A 27,845-nucleotide genomic window follows, 5' to 3' on the forward strand; every position below is an offset into this window, starting at 1 on the left:
ATTGACTGTAACTATTCTTTTATTCTCTGTTATTGAATTAGTGGAATTCTAATTGAATAATAGTGTAACAGAATAACCAACTTCTTTCTTTCAAAGGTTTTGGGGTCAGGTGGGGAGGGAGATCCCTCTGCCTCCCCAAGGAAGTCTAATACAGGTTGAGAGAGGGACAATTTTCTTCGTCAGGGGCTAGAAGAGCTTTGTGCTAAAACTGAAATGCGATCTGTTCTTTATGAAACAACCAAAACTGGCTCTACCACAGAAGTCTTGTTTTTCGGAACTAGACTTCATGATAGGAAAAATAAACACATAATTTTACAATTAAAAAATTTTAAAGGTGCATTCCAGTACATTATACCACAAATGACTAAACTAAAAGAAAGTTCATCTTTTAATCCTTTGTAGAACATTCTGCAAAATGTGGGTCTCACATATTCAATGGCCATAGATAGGAACCACTGGGATTCTGCTTCTGCACTGCTCTTAATTCACGATAAACAGTGGTCTTCACTAATCTTGATTCATTAGCAGAAGTTCAGTCCAATGAGTGAAATGTTGAATTATAGAATAGTCAAAAACTTAGCCCAAGAATTTTTATGCATATTAATAAATTAGGCTTCTAGTGATATGCTTGAACCAATTAGAATGAATTTTATAGAAGCAATTATTATGCTTTTATCCTCAGAAAGCTTTATATAAGTCAAATATAAACCTATTTGTATTGTTGTATTCTGTAAATTGTATTCATAGTGTTTTAGTTCTAGGACTGCCTTAACAAATTATCACAAACTGGGTGACTTACAACAAACAGAAATGTATTCTCACATAGTTCTGGAGGTCAGAAGTCTGAAATCAAGATGTATTCAGGGCCATGCTCTCTCCGAGACTCTGAGAAGAATCCTTGCTTGGCCGTAACAGCTCCTGGGGATTCTGGTATTCCTTGGCTTGCTGCAACATAGCTCCAATCTCTGCCTCTACTGTCACAGGATGCTCTACTCTGTGTGTCCCTGTGTCACGTGGCCTTCTTATAAGGACACCAGTCATTGGGATTAAGGCCCTCTTCAGCCCAGTGTGGCTTCATCTAAATTTAATTACATATGCAAAGATCCTACTTCCAAATAAGGTCACATTCTGAGGTTCCAGGTGAATGTGTATTTCAGAAGGACACTTATTCAACCCCGTACATATAGCTAGCAGAAAGTTTAATTTTATGGCCCAGCCTAGATGAAAAGTTGATGGATTACTAATAAAATGGCTCAAATCAAGGTAACTGACATCTGATACTGACAAGGATTCAGAGCTATAAATATTGCTGGACTATCATACATTGCTGGACTATCATACACTACTGGTGGGAATGGGCTTCCACTATGGAAGTCAGTTTTGAAGTTTCTTATAAAGTTAAATATACACGTGACATACAACCCAGGAATCTCACTCCTGAGTATTTATCTAAGAGAAATGAAGACAGACTTCCACTGAAAAACCGGTCAACAAATTTTTACAGCAGCTTTATTCATAATCATGTAAAGCTAGAAACCATCCAAATGTCCCTCAACTAGTGAATAAACAAATTGTAGTGTGTCCGTAAATGCAATACTGTTTGGCAATAAGAAGGAATACAGAACTCATGCACGCAACAACATGGATGAATCTCAAAAGCATTTTTCTAGGTGAACGAAGCCAGACACAAATGGCCATACACTGTATGATTCTGTTTATATGATATTCTAGAAAGGACAACAATGGAAATAGAAACCAAATCAGCATTTGCCAAGGACTAGGGGTGAGGGGAGGGGATTGGCTAGAAAGGGGCACAAAGAATTTTTTTATGTGATAGAACTTTGATTGCTTTTGTAGTCACATCACTAAGTTTGTCAAAATTCAGAGAACTATGTGCCTAAAAATGTTTAATTTTACTGTGTGGAAATTATACCTCAGTAAACAGCAGCAACAATAAATAAACCCTACCCTGCGATAATACCTCACACCTCACCAAAGTTCACGAATTGGTGCTGGTGGTATTTGACTCTCAGTGGCCTTTCCTGTGTGTATGGGTGCATACCAGTTCTTCCTGCAGGATGTGAGTGCTTGCAAGTGCAGGAGCTCCATGGGGCCTGCTCTGCTAGGTGTCATTCCTTTTCCCTCATGAATGAAGTCAGGAAACTATGAAGTAAAACCAAAACAAGGCTAAACAATTATTTTCTTTTTCTTTTCTTTCTTTCTTTCTTTCTTTCTTTCTTTCTTTCTTTCTTTCTTTCTTTTTTTTTTTTTTTGAGATAGAGTCTTGCTCTGTCACCCAGGCTGGAGTGCCGTGGTGTGATCTTGGCTCACTGCAACCTCTGCCTCCCAGATTCAAGCAATTCTCCTGCCTCAACCTCCCGAGTAGCTGGGATTACAGACACGCGCCACCACACCGGCTAAATTTTTATATTTTGCGAATCACAAAGTCAGGAGTTCGAGAACAGCCTGGCCAACATGGTAAAACCCCATCTCTACTACGAATATTTTCTAGGCTATAACTGAATGTCATTTGTTGAATAACTAACTCAGTGCAGGATGCAGTCATATAGCAGGAGAGATAGTCATCTTTTGGTGTTTGGTTTGAGGTCTATTTTGTAAGACATATTCTCAGGAGCCAAATATGAAACTGCACATGTATTTGTGGTGTATGGGTGAAAACATTTTGTTAAAACCACATTCTCAGTTCTTTATAAAGCACATAACACCCCTTAGATGCCTGAACATACTTAGTTTAACATCACTATTTAAAAAATTATTGGCTCCTTATGGGTATTGTAATTCTGTAAATTTACTAGCAGTGGGGGAGGACCTAAAAATATTGTCCTCTATCCAGATCAAAAATACATTTTTCCACTCTAGGTATTTGCACTTGAAATGTAAATGTAAATATTCTTCGCAACAATTTTGTAGCTTGAGGTTGCACAAAGGAATTCTTTGGTAAGTGTGAATCTTTATGAACAGGCCAAGCAAGCAGCAAGTGCTTTATGCCTTTAAGGTGTTCTTGGCAGGGAAGGGGCGGGGGATGTCATGGGAGAGTTCTCCCTGCCCAATTCCTGGATGGTTGCAATTTCGTAATTGGAAATTAATCTCTTAGCCTTAAGGCTTTTCTCTCAGGAGCGATGTCATATGCACCACCTCTATTAGCTATTTATATACACGTGTGTGACTAAGGTTGTCTGATTCGCTCCAATTTGCATAATTGGTTGGGGAGAAAAGCCCTTAGAAGAATGCAGGTGGGTTTTGTCTTTCAAAGGTTAGTAAATACAGGGGGCAGCTCTAGAGGAAAGTGAAAACAGAAAAAGGAAGGGGAGCAGACTCCAAGCTGGCATCCCTCATAATTTGCTCAAAGCTGGTCCTGTTCTTTGCCCATCATTAAGCAGCAGATCACTGTAGGGAAGTCCGAAGTCATAGGCAACAGAGGAACCTGGCTTATGAAGGTGCTCTGATTTGACCTTTGTAAAATTTTGAATAGCCTTTTATCTAGAAAATGCATGTAATGTATAAAATCCTTGAGAGCTTTGCTATTCTTCTAGTCACTTTCATCCTTACTCCTCCACACCTGTTGTCACCTGTTGTCTGATTCCACAAAGGACTCCATCCTCCCACACCTTGCTTGGGCAATCTCCTGACCTATATACTTCTCTGCTTTCTAATGAGAACCCTATTTTGTAGGAAAATCCATTCAGTGTGAATGGATTTATGCTGATCTACTCATCTATTCTTGCTAGGACATACTACATGTTGGGGTTCTTTGGCCAGAGTTAGCTGTTCTAGTCATGGTGATGGGGCTGTTTTAAAATAACAGGCTGATTTAACCTGTTATTTTATTTTATTTTATTTTTGAGATGGAGTCTCCCTCTGTTGCCCAGGCTGGACTGCAGTAGCGAGATCTCAGCTCACTGCAACCTCTGCCTCCCAGGTTCAAGCAATTCTCCTGCCTCAGCCTCCCGAGTAGCTGGGATTTTAACCTGTTATTTTTTAAAAAAAACAAAACAGGTTTATTCGTGATTTGCTTAACATAAAATGAAATGTGATTCATTTAATATAAATTTATCGATTTGAATTATGCAATTCAGGGTTAACTGGCATTTTAAGGCCTTATTGGCCTGTTTAAACCAAGTGATGTAACTGAGAATGATCATCTGTGGAATCACTGAAATGTTCATTTATTCACAGGGTAATCATTGAGTCATGATTCTATTTTACACTCATATTGTGCTGCTGGTTTTTGAAATCCATTTTGAAGATGGTCAACAGCATTACTGAGTTCATTTCTCATGGCCGCACACTATGCTCAGTGAGAATTGGTGGCTTAACCAAAGCTGCATATCTAAACATTTGAAATCAGGGAAAAATAGAGTAGGTTCTACAACAGAGGAACAAACAAAAGTGATATAGAAGTGCATGGGACAGAGAAATTAGCTCTGACTGAAGAAGACATGGGTATTCCACCACAGAGGTAGGAATGGAGAGTCTGGTGTTGAAGCAGAGCCTTGGAAGATGGTGGGATTTCAACGAAGCAGGTGAAACAGAGAAGACTGTAAGAACATGCACCTGGTGAGAGGGCCCAGGTGTGCTTGTGAAGGGCCTAGAAAAACTGGTTTAGGAATTTGGGGTCAGTCCTGTGGGCAGTGGGGGGCAGTTGAAGGTTCTTGAGGAGGGGCATGTCATGACCAGAGCCACGAAGATAATTTCTGAATCACAAGTGGTGCGAGGTGGCACGGTAGTTTAGCACCTTGACATTTATTTAATATCAATCTGTAATTGATATTGAAATTAACGTTGCTTCTTTGACTATCTCCTTTTGCAGGAACTACTAGTTGTCATACCATACCAAGGCTAACCCATTCTTATGACCTTTCTACTGAAAAATGTAAAGTACTTTGGCTTTTTGTTTACTGCATATTGAGAGGCAGTGAGCATTTCTCTTCTTGTTTCTTCTTGGCAACATCTATTAGCCTGTTCCTAATGCACTGTGTGGCATAGCTTATTAGGCTGTGTTTTTGGTGTTACCCAATTTTGGGATATGAACCTGTCATTAAAACACAGCCCTGTGAGTCAGAAAAAATAGACATGTTAGTGTGAATGAATGTATACTTTCTGGTCATTTTGAGAGGTGACATCATTGTCATATACTATAAGTTTTTTTGTAATATTTTGTTAATCACAAAGTGAATAGTGAAGGGGATGGTGTGCAAGACAAGGGAAAAAGTTGGAGGGGCATTTCAAAACTTGCCAGAGTGTGTAGTATAATTTCATTGAAAAAAATGATAACAAATCAACTCCACTAAGCAACTGTATGTAGGAGTAGGAAGAGTAGAAAAGAGATGGGTGGCAGAGAGACAATTGTAAAGCCAGAAAAATGGTCTGTATGGGTGGTGAAGGTATTATAGTATGAAACGGAGTACATAACAATATTACTAGAATTATAATAACAATGCTTATTAATTAGTGGCAACCAAATAGCAGACACTGTGCAAAGCAACACATACTCCTTATGTCACTTAGTTCTTATTATAACCCTGTGAAATACAAATGAGTCTTTTCCTATGCCAGCTCAGGAAAGAAAATCCCAGAGAGATTAACTCACTGAAGATCACTCAACTAGTAAATAGCAGAACTGGACTGCTCATTAATCTCAGTAAGACCCAGAGGGGAACACGAGAGAGACATTCTGGGGACAAAGTTGATCTTCGGACTGACATAAACTTAGGTCCATAGAAACCATGCCCTGGGGGTTACTGACAAGTAGTCTGTGGACTTCATGTCAGAGTCGGGGATTCCAGATTTCTCCAGGAGGTCCTCAATGGTAGAATCTGAACAGTGGAGAGCACAGTAGAGGAGTGTCTAAGCCCAGTTTTGGATCCATGAAGGGAAGATTTAGTATTTTGCCAGTCAGTGGAATAACTCATTTCTGTTATCAGGCCATGTGGGGATAGGGAGCTCTTGCAGCCTCTTCCTTCAACAGTCAGTAAACAGAAATGGTGTGAGAGAGACAAGCAAACAAGACTGGAGTTGCCATCCAGAGATGGGCACCCCCGTGATGTACATGGACCTTGGTATTAAAATGACCTTGGTTGAGGATGGCTGCTCAGTATTGAAATAAAAGGTAGACAGACTCATGAGTAGGGATTTGTAAACCTTGAAGGGTGGTTTATAGGAGGAAGCATGGGCATCAATAGTCAAGGCAGCATGATCATGACAGAATTGAGAGAGAGAGCCCTGGACTGCCTAAGTGAGGATCAGTCAATTCCAAACTATTTAATACTAAGGTGAGTAGCTGCTGTGATCCTAGCCCTGTGATGGGAACTGAGAAAGGTGGATACAGGGAGGAGTAAGATATACTTCCTGACTCCAAAGGGATGGAAACGCTGCTTAAAGAGATGACACAAATGCACATGAAATCATTACAAATGGAAGAAAATTGTATTAAATCAAACACTAAATTGATGCTTTTTGAAGGTCTCATTTTTGTTTGAGGAAGAGTTATCCCTCCAATGTCTGAATGCTCAATAACATTCTGCCTTCCCAGTTCACCCTATTTTCATTTCCCCCTAAGCTGCTATGGGCTTTTTTCTTTTAGGAGATTCCACTACTAATGAATGCTTTGAAGAAATAGTTTAGAGAGGAACAGTGGTGGTCACAGGACTGTCTTGGGAGGGGTTTTGGGCTACCTCCCATAATCTTCTTTATCACTTGTATAAAATCTCTATATAGAGCTTTGGGCAGAGCTTCGAGCAGCACACTTGATTGTCCACTTTGTATGGAAGGAAAAGTGACCTTAGGTAGCAATAGGTAGTGGCGAATGATTTGGCTAGTTTGTTCAAGGCCTGGAAGGACCAGAATGGGAAGAGTGAGGACAAGGAGGCAGGGGAAAGAGATATGTGGGCCCTATAGTTGGTGGGCACCAAGCATGCAGATCTGTCTGTCTTGTGGTGATGCCCAGCAAGCCTCTTTTGCAGAAGGGGATCTCAACCATCAGGTGGACAGGATGAGTAAACCTGTGGATGTCAGCCAACATTTCTTCCTGGTTATTGCAGTACCAGTGCAATTTGGCATTCAACGGTGGCAGGAATAGAAGTATGAAACACCTAACAGAATGGGATTCAGTTCACAAAGGGCTTATCTAGCCAGTGCTGAATGTCAGCCTCAGAGACAGATGCTAACCCCTCAATTGAGGAAAACAGCAGCAATTTGTCCTTACCAGAGGTTACATCTACACCAAGTATGATTCAACACTTCAGCATGCCTGATCTATCAATATGGGATCTCACAACATTTCCTCAGATAGGGGACCAATTTTGCTGCAAAGGACATACAACAATGATTACAGGATTCACTGGTTCCACCATATATCCCATCACCCAGAAGCAGCTGGCCTAGCTGAATGATGCAATGGGCTTAAAGGCTCAGCTAAGTGGCCCTCTCCGAGAACACATTCTGAAGGTTAGAGCATGATCCTCAATTTTGGGGTATATGCATGGAAATAAGGACTGATACATGGTGCTCTATCCTTAATGGTTAGAAAACACAGGTCTGGTAACCAAGGAAATAGAAGTGATCCCTACATGATCATCCCCAGTGACCTATTTGTGAAATTTGTTCTTCCTGTCTTCTAACCCTAGGCTCTGTTAGGTTAGAGAACATCGTTCCCAGTAAGGGCTATGTCTCCACCAGCAAAGTGAGGATTCTACTGAATTTGAAGCTGGGTCTACCACCTGGCCATCTTGGACTCCTCATGCCAGTGGATCAGAAGGGAGTTCTAGTAATGTTGGGGTAAGTAACCTGCTTTTCTTGAGGGGAGAGGGTTGATACTACATAATGGGAACAGGGAGGAATACGCTTACTTGTATATCTTCTATCTCTTTATTCTTCTGATTGCCGAGAGAGTGCCTCTTTGTCTGATTTTCTAATTCACAAATTTATTCTTTAGCTGTTTCTATCCTTTCTTTATCCCACCTTTGGTGTAGTTTTTCAGCTATTATACCTCATATATTTTCATTTTTAATGATTTTTATTCTTCTTCATATTACTAATAGCTTGTTACATCTCTAAGTATATTTATCATCTTTACATAAAATTCTTGTTCTATCTCTTTTAACACTTTTGTTTCAAACGGTATATCTTAAAGATTTTTGGATTTTGTGAGGTAGTTTTAAATTGCATTATTATTTTGGATTTTTAATTTAGGTTTCTCTTTAAATGTTTTAATAAGTAGTGGGGAAGGGCCGAAGGCCAGGTCCTAGCCTAAGCTAAGTTATCCTGATACATTTAAGGATAAGTGAGGGTCTAATGCCTGAGGGCAGATGCTTATTCCTATAGACTATCTTGGGCAGATGCTTATTGCTATAGACTATCTTTCAAGGTTCTCAAACTCCTATCCACAGATCTTTCCGCCATTTAAAATTAGTTCTTGTGTGTGGTGTGAAATAGAGTGTAAGTGCAAATAGGAGTCTAAGTTAAAAAAATTTTTTTAATAGATAGCCAATTGTTCCAGTACCATTTTTTAAAAGGTATTTTATTTGCTTTTAAATTGCTTTGGTTCCTTTATCATAAACAATTTGCTTTATAAGCATGGATCTATTTCTGGCCTCTCAATTCTAGCTCATTGACCTGTTTGTCTGTCTTCTTATCAATACTACATTGTCTTGATTACCAAAGCTTTGTAGTAAGTCTTGAGGTGAGGTAGTGTGAGTTCTCCAACATTGCTCTTTCTCAAGATTGTTTTGACTATTTTAGGTCCTTTGCCTTTTCATATAAATGTTACAATCAGCTTTTCTATGATCCTTTTTCTATCTATTATTTTTCTATAAAAATGCTGGTCGGGCATGTAATTGGGATGACAGCAGATCTACATACCAATTTAGGGAGAACATTCAAGCTTACAATATTAAGTATTCTGGTGCATGAACATGGGAAATGTCTCCAGTTTTCAAAATGAGCAAATTGAGGTTTAGAAAGCCTAAATGATTTGATAGGGTTATAGACCTGAAAGCAGCAGAAGCTTTTTAAATCTATTTACAATTAATTGACTCACCAGAATGGCCTACACTCTTCTTTTCCTCTGCAAATCATATTAACTACTACCCCATGGCATTGTAAACTTTTTTGGCTAATCTATTTCTGTCTAACACGTCTGCTTCTGCCAGATAAATTTTAGACTTATCTAGAGTCAGTTGTGTTTTTTCCAGTATCTAGTTTTTGAAATAGTGTTTGTTGTTAGAATTAAATAATTTAAATAAAATACATTCTAACCTAGCGATTCCATTTTTGAAAAATTTATCCTGTCAGAGATGCACAAAAAGATTTTGGTATGACAATATTTATCATAGTCTTAATACCAATACTATTTGGTATTTTTATATGATGGCTACTACTCAGCCATTATAAACCACATATTCAAAGAATGTTTAATAATATGTGGGAATTCCTATGATAAAATATTTGAAGAGAAAATCAGGATATAAATCTATACTGATGCTTTTTGACTTAAAGTGGGGTTACATACTGATAAACCCATTATAAGTTGAAAATATCATAAGAGGAAAATGGATTTGATACATCTAGCCTACTCTACTTTAAATGTGCTCAGAACATTTATATTAGCCTATGATATAAGTGATTAGTTGGGCAAAATCATCTCTCAAATACTGTTTTGTAATAAGATAATGAATATCTCATGCAATTTGTTGAATACTGTACTGAAAGTGAAAAACAGAGTGTTTGTATGGGTACTTGAAGTAATGGTTTATACTGAATGCGTTTCACTTCTGTAACATCATAAAATCGAAGAAAAGTAACTCAAGGACCATCTGTACATGTATAGAAGAATCCTGGTATTTACAGTATTCCTGAATTTTCTACTCTTGCCTGTGTAGCTTCCTGTGATCTTTCTTGTTATTTCGGGGGCATATTTCCATAATCACCTCAATTCTCTGTGTAAGAGACACATATGGCAAGGATGGCATAAACACAAACACTGACTTTATACTCCTCCACCCCCAGTGACTTGGTCACAAGGCAATTCTGTTGTAATTGAACTGGGGTGGGCGGTGTGATGGGGGACTGGTGTAAGTCCTGGAATCCAAAGGCACAAAGGCATGAGAACCAGGAACTTCAATGTCCAAGGGCAGAAAGAGATGAATGTCCCAGTTCATAAAGACTGAAAAGAGGAAAATTGGCCTTTCTCTGTCTTATGTTCTATTTGAGCCCTCATCGGATTGGAGATGCCTGCCCTCATTGGTGAGGGCAGATCTTCTTTTCTTACTCTAACAATTCAAAATGCTAATCTCTTCTGGAGATACTCTCACAGACACACCCAGAAAGAATGTTTCAGCAGCTACCTGGGCATCCCTTAGCCCAGTCAAGTTGACACATAAAATTAACCACCATACCCATAAAGTGCATTCGGAACTCTGACCTCATCCTATGCCTTTTAGATGCTATTCTCTCCCCGTCATATCATGTTTTTTATTCTGCTGTGTAGTTTGTGAAAAACAATTTTCTTAACTCCCATAATTAAGGCCATTTCATGGCATTTAATTTCCCCTATGGGATCTTACCATCATTGGGTAGAACGTCCAGTGTGATGTGTTTTGTACCCCAGAACTGGCCATATAGATTTCTGTTTTTACAAGTGATGCTAGATAAATCCTGTGGCATTTTAGATAATGGCTATATGACTCTATTGGGAGCACTGTTTGTACTCAGATGATGAATTATCATCCCCGATATAACTATGAGGAAATATCCCCCAAAATAAGCAGGACCAACTTTATCTCAGGATTCTCATGTCTCCTATTCATTTGTTTATAATTTTCCAGAGAAATTAGATTTATTATTTCAATGCTTATAACATCAGAGTTAGAAAGATAAAGAATCTATTCTTAGAGGAAGGTAAAAATGAAATTGGGGCATAAGTAATGCTCACACATGAAAAGAAGTGAGTTATTCAGTACAGTCACTGGCTCGATAAGATAGAAGAAACCCCATGGGTACTATCTGATAAGGACTAAGTAAAGAAACTGGCAAAGATGAGTGTTTGTGAGTGTTTGAATGGGACATGATGTAGGGTAAGTGGATTTGCTGTTGTATTTTCCCTACTGCTTTAGCTCTTAGGTTTCGCAAATGTCTGTTATAAAGAGAAGTATAACTACAGTATAAATTCACCAAGGAGCCATGTGGAATCCCGAAAATGACCTGGATGTGATCCTCTGACTACATTCCATTCGTATTCCTCCACACTGGCAGTATTCCAGGACCTGAAAAACATGACTTGCTGTGGAACTTGGCAAAATCCCCCTGGAGGAAGCTACTACTCATTGATTTAAAATGGACAGAAAGGCTGTTTCAAACACTTGCTTAAGCAGTTTTCCTCCTATTAATTTATCTACTTCTTACAATGATCCAGCGAAGTGGGTACCATCATCCATCTCATTTTATGTATGAAGAAACTGGCCTAGAGATATTAAACTAGTAATAGATATAAATTCTAACCTAGAAATTCCATTTAAAAAAATTTATTCTGTCAGAGAGGGGAACAAAGATTTTAGTATCACAATATTGATTATTGTCTTATTACTAATACTCCCCATTAAGAAACAACCTAAGTGTCTCAAAAAAAAGAAATGATTAAGAACATTTGGTATTTTTATATGATGGCTACTATTCAGCCATTGTAACTTGCCTAGTTTACAGAGCTAAGAGCTGTCAGTGCTGTGGTTTGAACCTAGGAATTTCTTTTTTGTAAAGTCCACACTTTTAACTATAGCCTGTCTCCAATTGTATACAATACATCATATGATGTTAATAGCACAAAGAAAAATTTTAAAGAAATTTATTAGCTTGCATTTTATCTGTCTATTTACAGTTGCAGTGTTTTCTTGTTTCTTGAAATGACTAGTTCTCAATTTAGCAATTTCCTGGGGACGAATTTAGGAATCCCGTAGTCCCATTGCTACATATTTTACTTGGACTTACAGCGAAAGACTAAAAATACAATAGGGCAAGATACATTATTCTCTGTTGTTAAGCCATGTAGTCCAGTGAAAAGAAAATCAAGAAATATAACCTTAATTCCTTCTATGATATTTCCCCTCATTCCTGAGCAAGCATGGTGCTTCCAGAAAAGCAATCATATTCGCAGCTATAGATGAAGTAACATAGGAGAGAAATTTAGTCTGGATACTTCCTTGTGATGCTTTGCCTGACTATTTCCTTCAAAGTTTTAAGGACCAAACTCAGGAGTCCCTTCCTCCAGGAAGCCCCTTCCTCCCTCAGCTCTGCCTGATTATGTGCCACTCCTCCACACTCCCAGAGTGCTCTGCACAATTCCATCCTTGCACTCGTTCTGTAATTGTTGGTTAATATGCCAAAGAACTGAGACTGAGCCTGATGAACTGTGCATGCCCAACAGCTGCCCAGTAAAATTTACTAAATGAATGGATGAGTGAATGAGGGAATGCGGAGGACAGGAGGATGGAGAGATCCAGAGTTAAATTACCGTGTTAGGTTTTAAACTTTGGTTTCTTCTGAGGACAAGGACTATGCTTCATTCATAGCACCAAGCTTGGCACATTAGCCTTGTTCAATGTTCTGAGATGACCGTTGTTTAATATGCGAGGATGAAACTGTCACCATGTTAAATAAGGTATATATATGAATGGTTTGCCTCAGGTGGAAGCTATGCCTTCCCAACAGCTTTTCTACCAACTCTTTTTATTCTTAGTAAAAATATCTGAAATGTTTCCAGGATGAGAGGTTGACATGTTTGACAGAATGAATTTTGGAAAGAACAACTTATGTTTGGATAATAATGAATAGCCCAGTTCATCCTGTATCAAGTCCAGGTGGAGAAGCAGTGAGAGGAGAGATTAAAAAGACAATTGTGGAACGCTCTAATAGCCACTCAGGCTGACTAATTTGTATTTTGTTCTGGAGACAAAAAGGAACCAAAGAAAGCTGTTGAGTTATAAAGTAACAAGAGCACATATTTACTATAAAAGAGATTTTTTAAAAAGACATTTAAATGAGTTTATTATCTGTTTGAAATAAGGTGCTGGATTTGGTAACTCTATTGGTAACCACTTTATTTCACCCTAAGAAAAGTCTCAGTGCTTGGCATATTGTAGGAACTCAATAAATATGAGTACATGAATGACATCAGAAAATTACCTACTGCAATAAATAAATAAGTAAATTCACCACTAAGTGTGGTGTCATGCACCTGTAGTCTCAGCTACTTGGGAGGCTGAGGTGAGAGGATTACTTGAGCCCAGGAATTGAAGCCCAGCCTGGACAACATAGTGAGACCCACCCCCATGTCAAACAAAACAAAACAATTTTTAATAAGCCTTGTTGTTATAAAAAAATCAGAGGAATAATGTTAATGTGTTTTTTGACCAAAAAGATAGAGTAGATAGGAAATGTAAGCTCAGTTTAATAATCTGAAGATGAAGCTGATCAGTGATATATCAAGCTAGGAAAGAAAGGACAGTATAGGGGAGCAGTCAGCGAACGTTTTCTGTTAGAGCCAAATAGTAAATAATAAGCTATGCAGACCACACACTGTCTCTATTGCATATTCTTCTTCGCTTTTTCTTTTTCTTCACAACTCTTTGAAAATGTAAAAACATTCTTAGCCCAAAGACTGTATAAACACAGGCTTCATGCCAGATTTTGCCCATGACCTCTGCTCTAAGACTTTGGGCCACTAATAAACCTTTTCTTGATTCTTCCCCACCCTTTTTGTTTATATAATGATTAATCTCTTTTTATGGGTCATAGTAGATTTCAAATTTTGATAGGAACCCTTTAATTGTACTAAAAGTCAACATTAGTAACTTTATGAAAATATAATAAATAAATTAGTTAACCTCAGGGACAGAATCCCTCCCAAATAGGAAGCAAAGAAGCAAGAGAAATGTGGGTCTTTTAAAGGTCCTCATAAAGAAGGAGGAGAAAGAGACAGAGAAGATATGAAAACAGAAAGGGCAGCATCACAGGTGAAAACCAAGTTAACCCAGTGCTACTTATTAAAAGCTCCCAAGTGTTTACTTCAAAAAGAAAATAGGGAATTAATTGTCTTGGCTGAATTTTGACCTGGAAATAAATACTCTTTCTTCTGATCCCATCCAAACGATCCCATTTCATAGAATCATGGAATATATTTTCACAGGATGCTCTTTTATAATAAGATATTTTAACTTATTTTATAAATCAGCTCTGAGTGAAGAAGCTGAACCACAAAACTGTATAAGTTTGCCCCAAATCAATTCCAGTTTCACAACTTATTTCATAAAAACAGTAGATGATAGAAAAGAGCAACCTATCCCTTGTCATAACATTTTAATAAACAGTGGGTTCACTGACCTCAACTTTTTGGAAAATGCTGTGGGCAAGAGAGAAGGTATTTTGGTTGGTGACCTTGATATTCCTCCTTGGATTGGCTGTTCAAAGAAAATAAATATAGAACTCAGATGTATTGTGGAGCTGGTGCCTTCCTTTCATCCTATTTTGAAAATTCTGAATATATATTCTTGAGTTGGTTGACCCTTCAGGATGGTGTTGATACCCCGGAGTTTCTCTGGCCTAAGGACAGAAACAAGTGAGGACTAATATGATGGGATGCTTCGGAAGAAGCCCCCAAACCACGAATCTCTTTGAGGAGAGAGGTGATAGTGCTCCTGAGGGAATTTGAATTTCAAGGCCCTCCCTGGATTATTTTCTCAGTTCGAAACATTTAGAGAGGAGTGCAAATAAAATTTCTGAAAGCAAACAGCCTGAAGAACAGACTGATTATCACGAGAAATGTGGAAAAAGAGAGTGGAGGAGAAATAGAGAAAAATATCCCCTGCTTAGAGCACTCTCCATTCTAAACTCATTTGTTATAGAGGTTGGTGATTTTAGCTTTTCTTTTCAGTGAAGGGCTCAAGTGCAGGTGTTTGTATAAATACATGGGTGACCCAGGTGGTTGATTAAGAGAAAAACCATAAAGAAGTTCAAGGCTTGCACTGGAAACTTTGAAGACGCAATAGTAAGATATAGCAATTTTGCATATCCTTTTTTTTTTTCTTTTTGAGACGGAGTCTTGCTCTGTTGCCCAGGCTGGAGTGCAATGGCGTGATCTCGGCTCACTGCAATCTTCGCCCCCTGGGTTTAAGCGATTCTCCTGCCTCAGCCTCCCTAGTAGCTGGGATTACAGGCGCCCACCACCATGCCTGGCTAATTATTATTATTATTATTTTTGAGACGGAGTCTCGCTCTGTCGCCCAGGCTGGAATGCAGTGGTGCGATCTTGGCTCACTGCAACCTCTGCCTCCCGGGTTCAAGCGATTTTTCTGCCTCAGCTTTCTGAGTAGCTGGGATTACAGGCACCTGCCACCACGCCTGGCTAATGTTTGTATTTTAGTAGAGATGGGGTTTCACCATGTTGGCCAGGCTGGTCTCTAACTCCTGACCTCAGGCAATCCGCCTGCCTCCGGCTCTAAAGTGCTGGAATTATAGGCGTGAGCCACTGCGCCCAGCCCCGAATATCCTTTTGATTAGAGAAGAAGTATAGATTCCTGGCAAATATCTGACTTCTCATCTGTCCTTCAAAAACCATTCAAGCATAGATGATTATTCTGAAATGCCCTTAAGCAGTAAGAAGCTATAAAGCTTTATCATAATAGCTTGAGAAAATAGCAGAGAATTGCTTTGAGGGTGTTGGAGATATGTCTTGAATAGAAAGGAGAAACGGGAAGAAAACATAAAACAGTAAGGGCAGAAGCTGTGGAAGAGAATGTAAGCGCAAGTCCTTCCTGGCTTGGCTTCTTCCCTGTCCCTTCTGTTCCTGTCACCAGCAGCATCACAGAGGGGGCCATGCTTTTCTGTTGCATGTCTTAAGGGTGCATTTAAAATTGCATGGACTAACTGAGCCATAGTAAACCAGGCTGAGACTTGGCTAAAGTCATATAGTCCAAAGGACTCCATGGAAGTAAGAATGACCTTCCTAGAAGCTGTCTAGAGCACAAAAGAGTAGGTTTTAATAGCCATTACTTCTGATTTGGGGTGAAAAAAGATCCTTTAGGATTAATTAGATATTAGAATTTGTTTAAGTATACTGTAATACTTTGTTCAATTTATCAGTATTAACTTATTTAATTCATTTACAAATGAGCTAAGTGAAGCACAGAAAAATCCAGTAATGCCCCTAAAGTCACACAGCTGACAAGTGACAGAGCCAGAATTAAAATCCAGGCATTTTGACTGTAGAATTCATGCTCTAAACCAGGGCTTCTCAGCCTCGGCATTATTGTTGTTTCTGTCTGAACAGTTCTTAGTTGTGGGGCTGTCCTGTGCACTGCAGGATGTTGGCAGCCTCCCTGGCCTCTACCCATGAGATGCATAGCACCCACCCCCGAGTTGTGACAACCGAAAATGTCTCCAGACATTACTAAATGTTCCCTGGGAGGGCAAAAACTGACCCCCTGGTTGAGAATCACATCTCACTCTGCTGCCTATCCTTGCTCTAGAGTGCCATTTTTTGGGGAAACCTTTCCAAATCCTCCTCCTCTGTCAAGGATGGGTCAAATGCCCCTCTGCGTTTCCATAGCATGTAATACTAATAGTTACTGATATTTATTGAGTTTTTACCATGTTCTAGGTGACACTTAGCTTGTCATATGTATTTGCTTGTTTAATCCTCACAAGAAACTTACCTGGTAGGCCTTACTATTACCTATTTCTACAAATGAGAAAATAGATTTACCAAAATCAAGATCTGGCCCAGGGTCACAGAGCCAGGAGCGCCAAACCAGGATCCATATAGAGAAGTCTGTTGCTTTCCAGTGTGCGTGCTCTGAACCATCTGCTGTCTTCCTCTGTCAGTCCCTGGCTATATCTCGGCCTCCTCTACTGGTCTGTGAGTTCTTAGAGAGCAGAGACCAGTGTGTCCCTAACACCCACCACATAGCCCAGTAAGTGGCACACACTCAGCTCCATGTTTCTTAAGCAAGTAAATAGATTAAAACCTAGTAGCCGCAAAGGGGAAGATTGTGTAAAGCACACACAATTTCCCCTCACGAGGGAGGGCTCCCATTCCATTGGCAGGAAATGGAGTGTCCAGGACCTTGATGGGCTCTGATATCAGAATTTTCTGCAGTGGGAAAACTGTGAGAATAATGTGGAATGTGTGTGTTTGAATGTTTTAAAGCATCTCTTTCAAATTAATTTAAATGGCTCGAGAGAGAGGACACAATTAAACAGACTGCTCATTCTTTCTAAAAACGAAAAAACATGCAGATCTTTAGGATTACATACGCTCATCCTCAAATAATTTAATAAATTACATCATCCCAAATAAAATTTATAGGCAAATATTATTCAATAAAATGTAACACAGAGGTAATAAAACTTACTAACATCTAGAAATGAAATGTTATGTTAAATATTAGAACCTCAGCACAGGAAAGGATGTAGAGATGGCTTCTGGGCCTTCAGGACAGGGCTGTTGCCAAATGCCTCATCACACACCAACTCGTTGCTCCTCCCCAAGATCCTACCTACCTCTTCCTCAGCTGACAAGTTTGAAGAAAGAACATGTACCTTGGAGCTGTCACTGACTTGAGTCTTGGCTGTGCCACTTACTATATGAGTAATATTAGGCAAATCTCCACTTAGGTGGGTTCATTTCTTTATCTGTAAAATGGGAAAATTTGCATTATCTTTTTCTTGACTTTTTCACTGTGTTTTCATAAGGTTAAATAATAAAGAAACATATTAGTTACATTTTAAAAAAATATTTCCTTCTATTTTAGCAGAGACTTTAATTCCACTGGCATGAGTGGAAGTGGTTACCGGAAAGAATGTTTTTCAGGCAGCTTTATGAGAGCCATCATGGAGCTTCGTGTTCCTTTCTGGGCAGTTCTATTTTTGTGCTTGTCATCAATCCCCTTCCCAGTCACTACCAGCCAGAAAAAGGCATTGCTGGGGAGGGCACGAAACAACCACTTCTGGAGGCATTCATCCAAGGAGGGTTACACTGTGCTTTCTCCTGTCCCCAGCACCCACAGGTCCCAAGACTGAAGGAAATGTGATTGTTGGCCTTGAGGGAACAAGGGAACCATTAAGCTTGTGAGCAGAGGATGTCATTGAGACGCAGGAAGGGGTAGTCCAGTCTTGCTTGCTTTCATGGCTTAGATCAGGTGGTGGTTTATGAGCCAATTGTGTGCACATGTGCCTTCAGGTTTTTTTTTAGTCCGCACTCTTTGGGTAACTTCTTTTGCCACCATTAACTTGATTCTGGAGCCATTCCTTTTGCTTGGGCAAGGTCAGTTTTGCTGAACTTAGGAACAGTGATACTCTCCATTTGTCTTACCCTTTCCTGCTTTCTGCCTTACGTCATTCAACATGAACTGGGGGTCTATTTGAATTTTTAAAAGGGAGGTTTTACAACTTCTTTTCATGTCTAAGTACAGCACTCTGTTTTAGTGGGAGGATCTACAGCAGACTAGGAAATTGGCTAAGAGTCTTCGTTTTTGAAGAGATGGAAAATCAGCTGTATATATTGCTAGAATTATAAAAATTATTTTTCTAGTTTCACATATACTGCTGTTTTTCTCAATAGAAGTTAAAGGATGTATTTACAATATTGCTCAACTCTGATGATTATTAGGATTTTTGGAATCTTAAAAATTTCTCTATATTGTGTGTGTGTGTTTTTTTTTTTTTCAGAAGATACGGAGAAAGATCTTTCTTTTCTGGGAGATAATGATGAAAGGTGTTTGCATTCACACACAGGTACAGACCCAGGCAAAGCCTGCCACACACAGTGTGTATCCAGGCCTTGGAATGGAGTCACTTCTCTCCAAGTAAAAATTTTTTCTTCCCAAGAGAACATTCATTGTTATTGCCCTCAACTGGGAGTTGAGAGAGCCATTTCTTCTCCAGCTACCAGGAGACTTGAACAAATCTCCTATTTATTTTCACATCCTGGGACTTAGAAACACCAATCCCTAGAGAAAGAAAAGAGAACATTGTGAAAAATTGTGTCACAAGGATTAACTGCCAGGCAGAGGTTTACTGGCTCTTATTTCTCCCAATCTTATTGGAGAATTAGCAATCCAAACAAAGTCTAGGAACGCACCGGGGTTTTGTTAGTGGTTTTCATTCTGTGGGTTGTGACTGGTTAGCAAGTATTGAATCAACTTAGCCTGACTCACTTTGGTCTATGACTTCCCTGGATGGATATTCTGAAGCCAAAGCTGATTGAAGACACCCAGCCCAGACTAAGAAGCTCACTCCCATTTGATTAGATGTCCCAATTTCTATAGGCATATCTCTGAGAGTGTTTTTCAACTTGAGGTTGTGGTTCATTGTTTGTTAAATTCATTTAGTAGTTGGAAACTATGTTTTAAAAATGATAAAATAGAATACAATGGATCATTATAGAAAATATCAGAGTGCATCACACATAGCAAGGATAGGTATTATTTTATGAAACTTTGTTTCAGTTTATACACATACACACACACACACACATCCAAACACACATATATGTATTTGTGCACTGAGTCTCAATGTAAAATGTTTTTCCAGTTATGGGTCCCAATATAATAAACAAATGATAAAATCAGATGGGACAGGGAAGAAGATGCAAAAAATGTCTTTACTAGGCTAGCAACTCTTTAGGCTCCCCAAGCCCACTTTCAAATCTGTAGTCTTCTTTTTATAGGCTAGTGGTGGATGATGCAGTAAAGGTTACATGCCTAGTTTTGCAATTTTGTAACTAAGTTCCATGAGGAAGGCACTTAGTACCTTACTTTAGAATGTTAACAGTACATCTCTCCTGTTACTTTCAGAATTGAGGTCTTAAATGAATTTTTCAGACAACAGAAATACAGAGACTATGCCAGGCACCAGCAGTACAAAATAAACAAAACTCTTGGAATAGCTACCTGGTGGGGCAGTTTTGTAATGTCCTAGTAACTGCTTTCTCCACAGAAGGGAAGAGCCACTTTTCGAAGACAAGTAGAAGTGGGAATTTCTGAAGTGGCCTCCAGGAAGCTGAAAGGGACAATGTTGGATGACAGCAAGCAGCCATTTGTGAATTCTCACCAATAATTGCCTTCCTCATAGCCCAGACTAGAATTTGAAGCTTAAATGAATCATATTTAAGGAAACAAACTTAACTCACAGATAGGTAGAGGTGTTGACGTGGTGAACTCCCCAAAAAACTATTAGTCAAGCAAAGCTAAGTTTACAGGATCCCCTGCAGTAAAGGCAGATACCACTTTGACAGACTTCAGAGTGTGTCAGAGGGGAGGTCAGGAGAAGTTATTGGAAGGGTTTTGTTGTTTGGGATCAAGTGGTTTAAGATGGGTCTTTCAGCCAGGCGCGGTGGCTCATGCCTGTAGTCCCAGAACTTTGGGAAGCTGAGGCGGGTGGATCACGAGGTCAGGAGTTCAAGACCAGCCTGGCCAAGATGGTGAAATCCCGTCTCTACTAAAAATACAAAAAAATTAGCTGGGCGTGGTGGCAGGCACCTGTAATCCCAGCTACTCAGGAGGCTGAGGCAGAGAATTGCTTGAACCCAGGAGGCAGAGGTTGCAGTGAGCTGAGATCATGCCACTGCACTCCAGCCTGGGCAACAGAGCAAGACTCTGTCTCAAAAAAAACCAACAACACAAAACAAAACAACAACAAAAAAAACGATGGGTTGTTCAACACAAAGAACTGACTGAGAATTGGACAAATTTTATGTCATCATATAATTTGGATTGGTAGGTGCAACAAAGCGTGAGTTTTGAAGTAAGTCTTGGTAGTAAACTGCTGTTTGGTTAACGAGCTGGTTCCTAGGTGAGCAGTCTATTGTCTCGGTAAGAGAACCGCTTCTCCATTTCAACAAACTCTTTGTCCAGACAGATGTACTTGCAGGAATTTACACAGTCAAGTTAGTTATTGGTTATAGACTTATTTTCCTAGGCAATAGTTTTCTGGAACAAATACTTAAGCATGTTGACTCATGAGTGAAAGGGTTTACTTACCTTCATCACTGAGAAGTTGCTAAAAGTCAGAATCTCTAGCCATAAGTTCATTAGATTTGTTTTATAGTTAATTTCCATCCTGTCTAGTGTTTTTGGAATGTTGGAGTTATTAATGATGTGCTGTTTGTTACTACTAGTGTTTAGAAATTAGGTGGAGAAAAAATGTGAAAGAAAAATATTTGCAATGGGAATTAGGTTGTTGAATTTTTTTTTTTTTCTTTTTGAGACAGAGTCTCGCTCTGTCACCCAGGCTGGAATGCAGTGGCGCAATCTCAGCTCACTGCAAGCTCCACCTCCCAGGTTCACTCCGTTCTCCTGCCTCAGCCTCCCGAGTAGCGGGGACTACAGGCGGCCGCCGCCACACCCAGCTAATTTTTTGTATTTTTTAGTAGAGATGGGGTTTCACCATGTTAGCCAGGATGGGCTCAATCTTCTGAACTCGTGATCCGCCTGCCTTGGCCTCCCAAAGTGCTGGGATTACAGGCATGAGCCACTGCGCCCAGCCCAGGTTGTTGAATTTTATTGATGTTTGTAAATTATTGAAAATTTCCAGGTAAGATAGGGAAAATCAAGATAAAAATGTAGTTATGTGTTTTAAAACATAGTAGTATTGATAGTTTATGTATTATCCAGCAGATTGCTTTTGATCAGTTAATAATCAGTTAAGAGATATATAAACATACTGTTAACAATTATATAATTACATATAAAATATAATATTTATAAATATGTAACTATATTCATATTTGTATATGCAGTCAGTATTTTGGACTTATGATGAAATCAATGCACAGCTTTATTCTTGACTGCTGCCATCCCTTTAAACTTTATCACTGGGGATAATCCTCCCAGGCACTGGATGAAAGTTTGACAGAACCTATGACTGTCCTGCTTGCTCTTAGGCAACTGACATCCCTATGGCGACTTTAAGTGGCAAATCCAGGTTTACTTCTGAAATGCTGGTGATTGAGTTCTGAAATGTTGGTGTTCAGCTACAAATATTGTAGGTGGAAACTGGTAATTTTCATTAAAGTGGGTGGGTATAGTTCCCATGGCTCTTATTTTAAAGGACCAGGTCTGTCTCTAAGGGTTTGAGACCTCCTTCCTATTTCTTCTCTTGTCTTCTGTTTTCCTCTGTTCTTCCCATAGTGTCTTCCCCACCTGTCTTTTCAATCTAGTCTTTAAGTAAGGGGTCAGGTGATCAACTCAACTGGTATTTTTAAAACTTATTTTTACTTCCTTTTGCTAAATCAATTTTTCCCAAATCTTTCTAAGATAAATATTGTATCATGTCATAGAAGCAGTGTGGCATGTATGAGAATTTGCTAATAGAATTTAGAATCAGACGGATATGGGTATGAGGGCTCTGGTTCTTGTTGCCTTTGTAAGCTGGAGATAATATTTTGGAATAATGATATAAAAAATGAGAAGTGTGTGTGTGTGTGTGTGTGTGTGATAGAAAGAGAATGAATGAGAAATGCTATATGCCTGGCATAGTACTGGTGCAGTATAAACACTGGTATATGAAAACATTGGTATATGAAATATAAACACAATTTAGTTATTAATTATTCTAGGAAATTACATTATTATTTGCATTTGAAATCCACAGATAATACAAGTATAATCAATTAATTGATCAAGTAGCTGGTGATATAATGAATGTTTTTCTTGTCCCAGCAGTGTGCAGCAGGTAAGAGTCAAAGATTCAGCATCCCTGTTCTCATCGAGCTCCCTGTTTTGTTAGAGAAATTACACATATACAGAAAAACAATTAGATTATAGAACATTACAAAAGGGAGTATAATCAAAAGGTACATTTTGTGGAACAGGAAATGTTTTATAAGAACAGTGGCAAGACTGACCCATTTACCTTTAGCTGATTGTCACTTTCCTTGTCATCTTCTCAGGTTTTAAGAAAATCAGTAGTTGTATTTCTTAGGAAGTATTAAGCTGCAAGTAGCACTATTCTCAACTCAAGGTAACTAAATCAATGGGATTTCTTCTCTCACTTAAAAGTGAACCCAGGGTGGATAGTTCCAGGTGTGGCTATGTCAGGAGCATAACCACATTATTGAGAATGAAGCTGCATTTTTTTCTTTCTGTTCAGGCATCCTCAGGCTTATACCCCTATGATAGTTGGCTGCCACAGTTGCAGACATCTTATATTTCCTCCACCTCCATAGGCTGAACAATGTTCCCCCAAAAGATATCCACATCCTAATCCCTGTGTATTAGTCTGTTTTCACACTACTGATAAAGACATACCCAAGACTGGGCAATTTACCAAAAAAAAAAAAAAAAAAATGGTTTAATGGACTTACAGTTCCATGTGGCTGGGGAGGCCTCACAAACATGGTGGAAGGTGAAAGGCACATCTCACATGGTAGAAAACAAGAGAAGGGAGCTTGTACAGGGAAACTCCCCCTTATAATAACCATCAGATCTTGTGAGACTTACTCACTATCATGAGAACAGCACAGGAAAGACCTGCTCCCATGATTCAATTACCTCCCACTGGGTCCCTCTTACAACACGTGGGAATTCAAGATGAGATTTGGGTGGGGATACAGCCAAACCATATCATTCCACCTCTGGCCCCTCCCAAATCTCACGTCCTCACATTTCAAAACCAATCATGCCTTCCCAACAGTTCCACAAAGTCTTAAGACATTTCGGAATTAACTCAAAAGTCCACAGACCAAAGTCTCATCAGAGACAAGGCAAGTTCCTTCCACCTATGAGCCTGCAAAATCAAAAGTGACTTAGTTACTTCCTAGATATAATGGGGATACAGGCATTTGGTAAATACAGCCATTCCAAATGGGATAAATTGGCCAAAACAAAGGGGCTACAGGCCCCATGCAAGTCTGAAATTTAGCAGGGTAGTCAAATGTTAAAGCTCCAAAATGATCTCCTTTGACTCCATGTCTCATATCCAGGTTATGCTGTTGCAAGAGGTGGGTTCCCATGGTTTTGGGCAGCTCAGCCCCTGTGGCTTTGCAGGGTACAGTCTCCCTCTTGGCTGCTTTCATGGAATGGTGTTGAGTGTCTGCAGCTTTTCCAGGCACATGGTGCAAACTGTTTGTGGATCTGCCATTCTGGGGTCTGGGGGATGGTGGCCCTCTTCTCACAGCTCCACTAGGTGGTGCCCCAATAGGGACTCTGTGTGGGCATTCTGACCCCACATTTCCCTTCCAAACTGCCCTACAGAGGTTCTCCATGAGAGCCCCACCTCTGCAGCAAACTTCTGGACATCCAGGTGTTTCCGTACATCCTCTGAAATCTAGGTGGAGGTTCCCAAACCTCAATTTTTGACTGCTGTGTACCAGCAGGCTCAACACTTCGTGGAAGCTGCCAAGGTTTGGGGCTTCCACCCTCTGAAGCAACAGCCTGAGTTGTACCTTGGCCCCTTTTAGCCATGACTGGAGCAGCTGGGACACAGGGCACCAAGTCCCTAGGCTGCACACAGCACAGGGACCCTGGGCCCAGCCCATGAAACCCTTTTTTCTTTCTAGGCCTCTAGGCCTGTGATCAGAGGGGCTGCCATGAAGATCTCTGACATGGCTGGAGGCATTTTCCCCACTGTCTTGGAAATTAACATTTGACTCCTCGTTTCTTATGCAAATTTCTGCAGCCGGCTTGAATTTCTCCTCAGAAAATGGGATTTTTTTTTCTATTGCATTGTCAGGCTGCAAATTTTTCAAACATTTATGCTCTTCTTTCCTTATAAAACCGAGGGCCTTTAACAGCACCCAAGTCACCTCTTGAATGCTTTGTTCCTTAGAAATTTCTTCTGCCAGATACCTTAAATCATCTCTCTCCAGTTCAAGTTCCATAAATCTCTAGGGCAGGGGAAAAATGCCACCTGCCTCTTTGCTAAAACATAACAAGAGTCACCTTTGCTACAGTTCCCTAGTTCCTCATCTCCATCTCAGACCACCTCAGCCTGGACTTCGTTGTTCATATCACTATCAGCATTTTTGTCAAAGCCATTCAACAAGTATCTAGGAAGTTCCAGACTTTCCTACATTTTCCTATCTTCTTCTGAGCCCTCCAAACTGTTCCAACATCTGCCTATTACCCAGTTCCAAAGTCGCTTCCACATTTTCAGGTATCTTCAGCAACATCCCACTCTACTGGTACCAATTTACTGTACTAGTCCATTTTCATGCTGCTGATAAAGATGTACCTGAGACTGGGCGATTTACAAAAAAAAGAAGGTTTAATGGACTTGCAGTTTCATGTGGCTGGGGAGTCCTCACAATCACGGTGGAAGGTAGAAAGCATGTCTCACATGGTGGCAGACAAGAGAAGAAAGCTTGTGCAGGGAAACTCCCCTTTGTAATAACCATCAGATCTCCTGAGACTTACTATCACAACAATAGCATGGGAAATACCTGCCCCCATGATTCAACTACCTCCCATCAGATCCCTCCCACAACATGTGGGAATTCAAGATGAGATTTTGGTGGGGACACAGCCAAACCTTATCACCCTGGTAATTGGCAATGTTATTTTATATGGCAAAAAGGGAGTTTGCAGAAGTGATTAAGGATCTTGAGATGGCGAGGTTATCCTGGGTTATCTGAGTGGTCCCTATATGCTATCACAAGTATTTTTTTTGGGTGTGTTTGTTTTTTGAAATGGAGTCTTGTTCTGTCACCAGGCTGGAGTGCAGTGGTGTGATCTTGGCTCACTGCAACCACTGCTTCCTGGGTTCAAGCAATTCCCTTGCCTCAGACTCCCAAGTAGCTGGGACTACAGGTGCACGCCACCATGCCCAGCTAATTATTTATCACAAGTATCTTTACAAAAAGGAGGCAGAGGAAGATTTGAGACACAGAAGAGAGAAGGCAATGTTACCACAGACACATAAATTAGAGTGATGTAGACACTAAGCAATGCCTACTGCCATAAGAAGCTGCAAGAGGCAAGGCATGGGCCCCAGAGGGAGTGCGGCCCTGCTAACACCTCGATTTGGACCCAGTGATACTGACTTTGGATGTCTGTCCTTCAGAATTGTGAGAAAATAAACATCTGTTGGTTTAAGCCGCCAAGTTGGTGGTAATTTGTTATATCAGCCATTGTAAACTAAAATGGAATGAAATGGGGCATCTCTTTGCCAGTGTTTCCATTTACAGAGAGAAAACCTTTTCCAAAAATCCACTATAGACTTCACGGATGCTTAGGAAATAAGTATCTGGCAATTTTAGCCTCTAACTATTCTGCAAGCAAGGAAAAAATATGGTGTAATAGTTTTGGGAAAAGCAACCAATTATGTCTTCCGTGATAGCAAATAAAGTGACCAATTCACAGACAGTAGGAGGGAGATGGAACTGGAACATATCATTCTGGCCAAATCCCAAAGTCAAGCATTGGAACCTACTGAATTTAAGAGTTGACTGCACTCTTACAGTGAACAGTTTCACCAGCATCAGGGTATCACATAGTCTTTTCTACCAAGTGAGTCAGTGTTCTTTTGTGAGGACACAGATAGAGGCACTGCCAAGGAAACAGGCCACCTTTCCCTGGGATAAGTTCTTACACAACTTGGGTAAGAACGCAAGGAAGCACACAAGCAAAGGAATACTTTTTTCTGGAGGTGGAGATTCCTTAGCAACCTTTAACCACCACAGCATTCTATCTTCTGACTCTTGGTTCCGTCTTTTGGGATGCTGTCCACATGCAAAGGAGGTGTATTCTCAGCTTTCTGCTCCTCTATGGATGACTTCCCTGAAATTCCAATTTCTAATTCACACAAAGATAGTCATCTAGAGGATCTTCCTGTTGGCTATTCACCAGCTGATTTGGGGGAGAAGGGAACTCTTTTGTTTTGCATTCAGAGTTTAGTGCTTGTGTGAGTATTTGCCTCCCTTTTATACTAACTAAGCTGGCTGAAGACCTGAAGGCTCTGGAAGAGCTCAGTTTCTGCTACAAAGAGAGGGAGAAGCCCTGCTAGGAGATCCCTATACTTAGAGCGTTTGTTTGAGTTAAACATCTTTCAAATTTGAGTAGTAGTTCTACACTCAAGTATATGTCTCTCCTTTTTTTCTTTATTATTTAAAAAAAATGTGGAAGGTTTTGGCTTTGGCTTACAGAGTGTTCTAAAACACAAAATCTTGTCATCTGGAAAATGCCTCTTTTTGCTACTCTTAAATAGGAATAAATTTGAAAGGAACCCACACAGAGACCACCAAGTGATGTGATGGCTCTTTGTTGCCCCCAAAATTCACAGGCAAATGCTTTTGCTGACCCACAACTTGGGACCAGTGAGGATTGAAATCTACTACTTATGGGATTGTAATTCTCCTACTGGGCTGTTAATCTGATTGTTTATTAAAGCTCTGCTGACTTGTTCATTTAATGTATTCGACATACTGGGCCCTTAACTTCAATATACAGCACTGGCTACATTTCAAGTGTCTAATAGCTACAGGTGGCTAGTGGCCATTGCAGTTCTAGAGTCAGTCCATTGCTGTATCATCTGCACATTAGTAAGTCTCAAGATAACATTTTCAGCCAGGTATTGGCACTTACAGGCAGAAGTATAGACCAGATATTTTGCAGAAGGTAAGTTTTCACTGGGCCCTTAACTTACATTGGATAGACACTTATCTACTTTGTATATTGCCTGTCTGATGTCTCTATGTGTATATATATATATATATATATATGTGTGTGTATATATATATATGTGTGTATATATATATATATATATATATATGTCTTTTATGATCCTGAAATATCCCGCTTGAGAATTCTTAGGAAGAGACAGAATGTGGGAGAAAGTCACAT

At 39.7% G+C, this 27,845-nt stretch overlaps 1 protein-coding gene across 10 annotated transcripts in view; it reads left to right on the plus strand.

Annotated features, from left to right (window-relative positions):
- ENPP4 (ectonucleotide pyrophosphatase/phosphodiesterase 4) overlaps nt 1–27,845 on the plus strand; it is a 138,805-nt gene that overhangs the window by 44,695 nt on the left and 66,265 nt on the right. For 9 of the 10 annotated variants that reach the window (XR_010158031.1, XR_010158030.1, XR_008548509.2 and 6 more), the window contains exon 4: nt 7,647–7,797. Coding sequence is in view for 6 of the 10 variants with exons in the window: in XM_054685872.2 (XP_054541847.1) it covers nt 7,647–7,797 (151 nt within the window). In the remaining 4 variants the exon portion in view is untranslated. Of the gene's footprint in view, nt 1–7,646; nt 7,798–18,735; nt 19,649–27,845 lie in introns of those variants that run through there. The other variant, XM_054685873.2, reaches the window with a different exon arrangement.

Source organism: Pan troglodytes, chromosome 5, assembly GCF_028858775.2.
Source record: "Pan troglodytes isolate AG18354 chromosome 5, NHGRI_mPanTro3-v2.0_pri, whole genome shotgun sequence".
NCBI lineage: Eukaryota > Metazoa > Chordata > Mammalia > Primates > Hominidae > Pan > Pan troglodytes.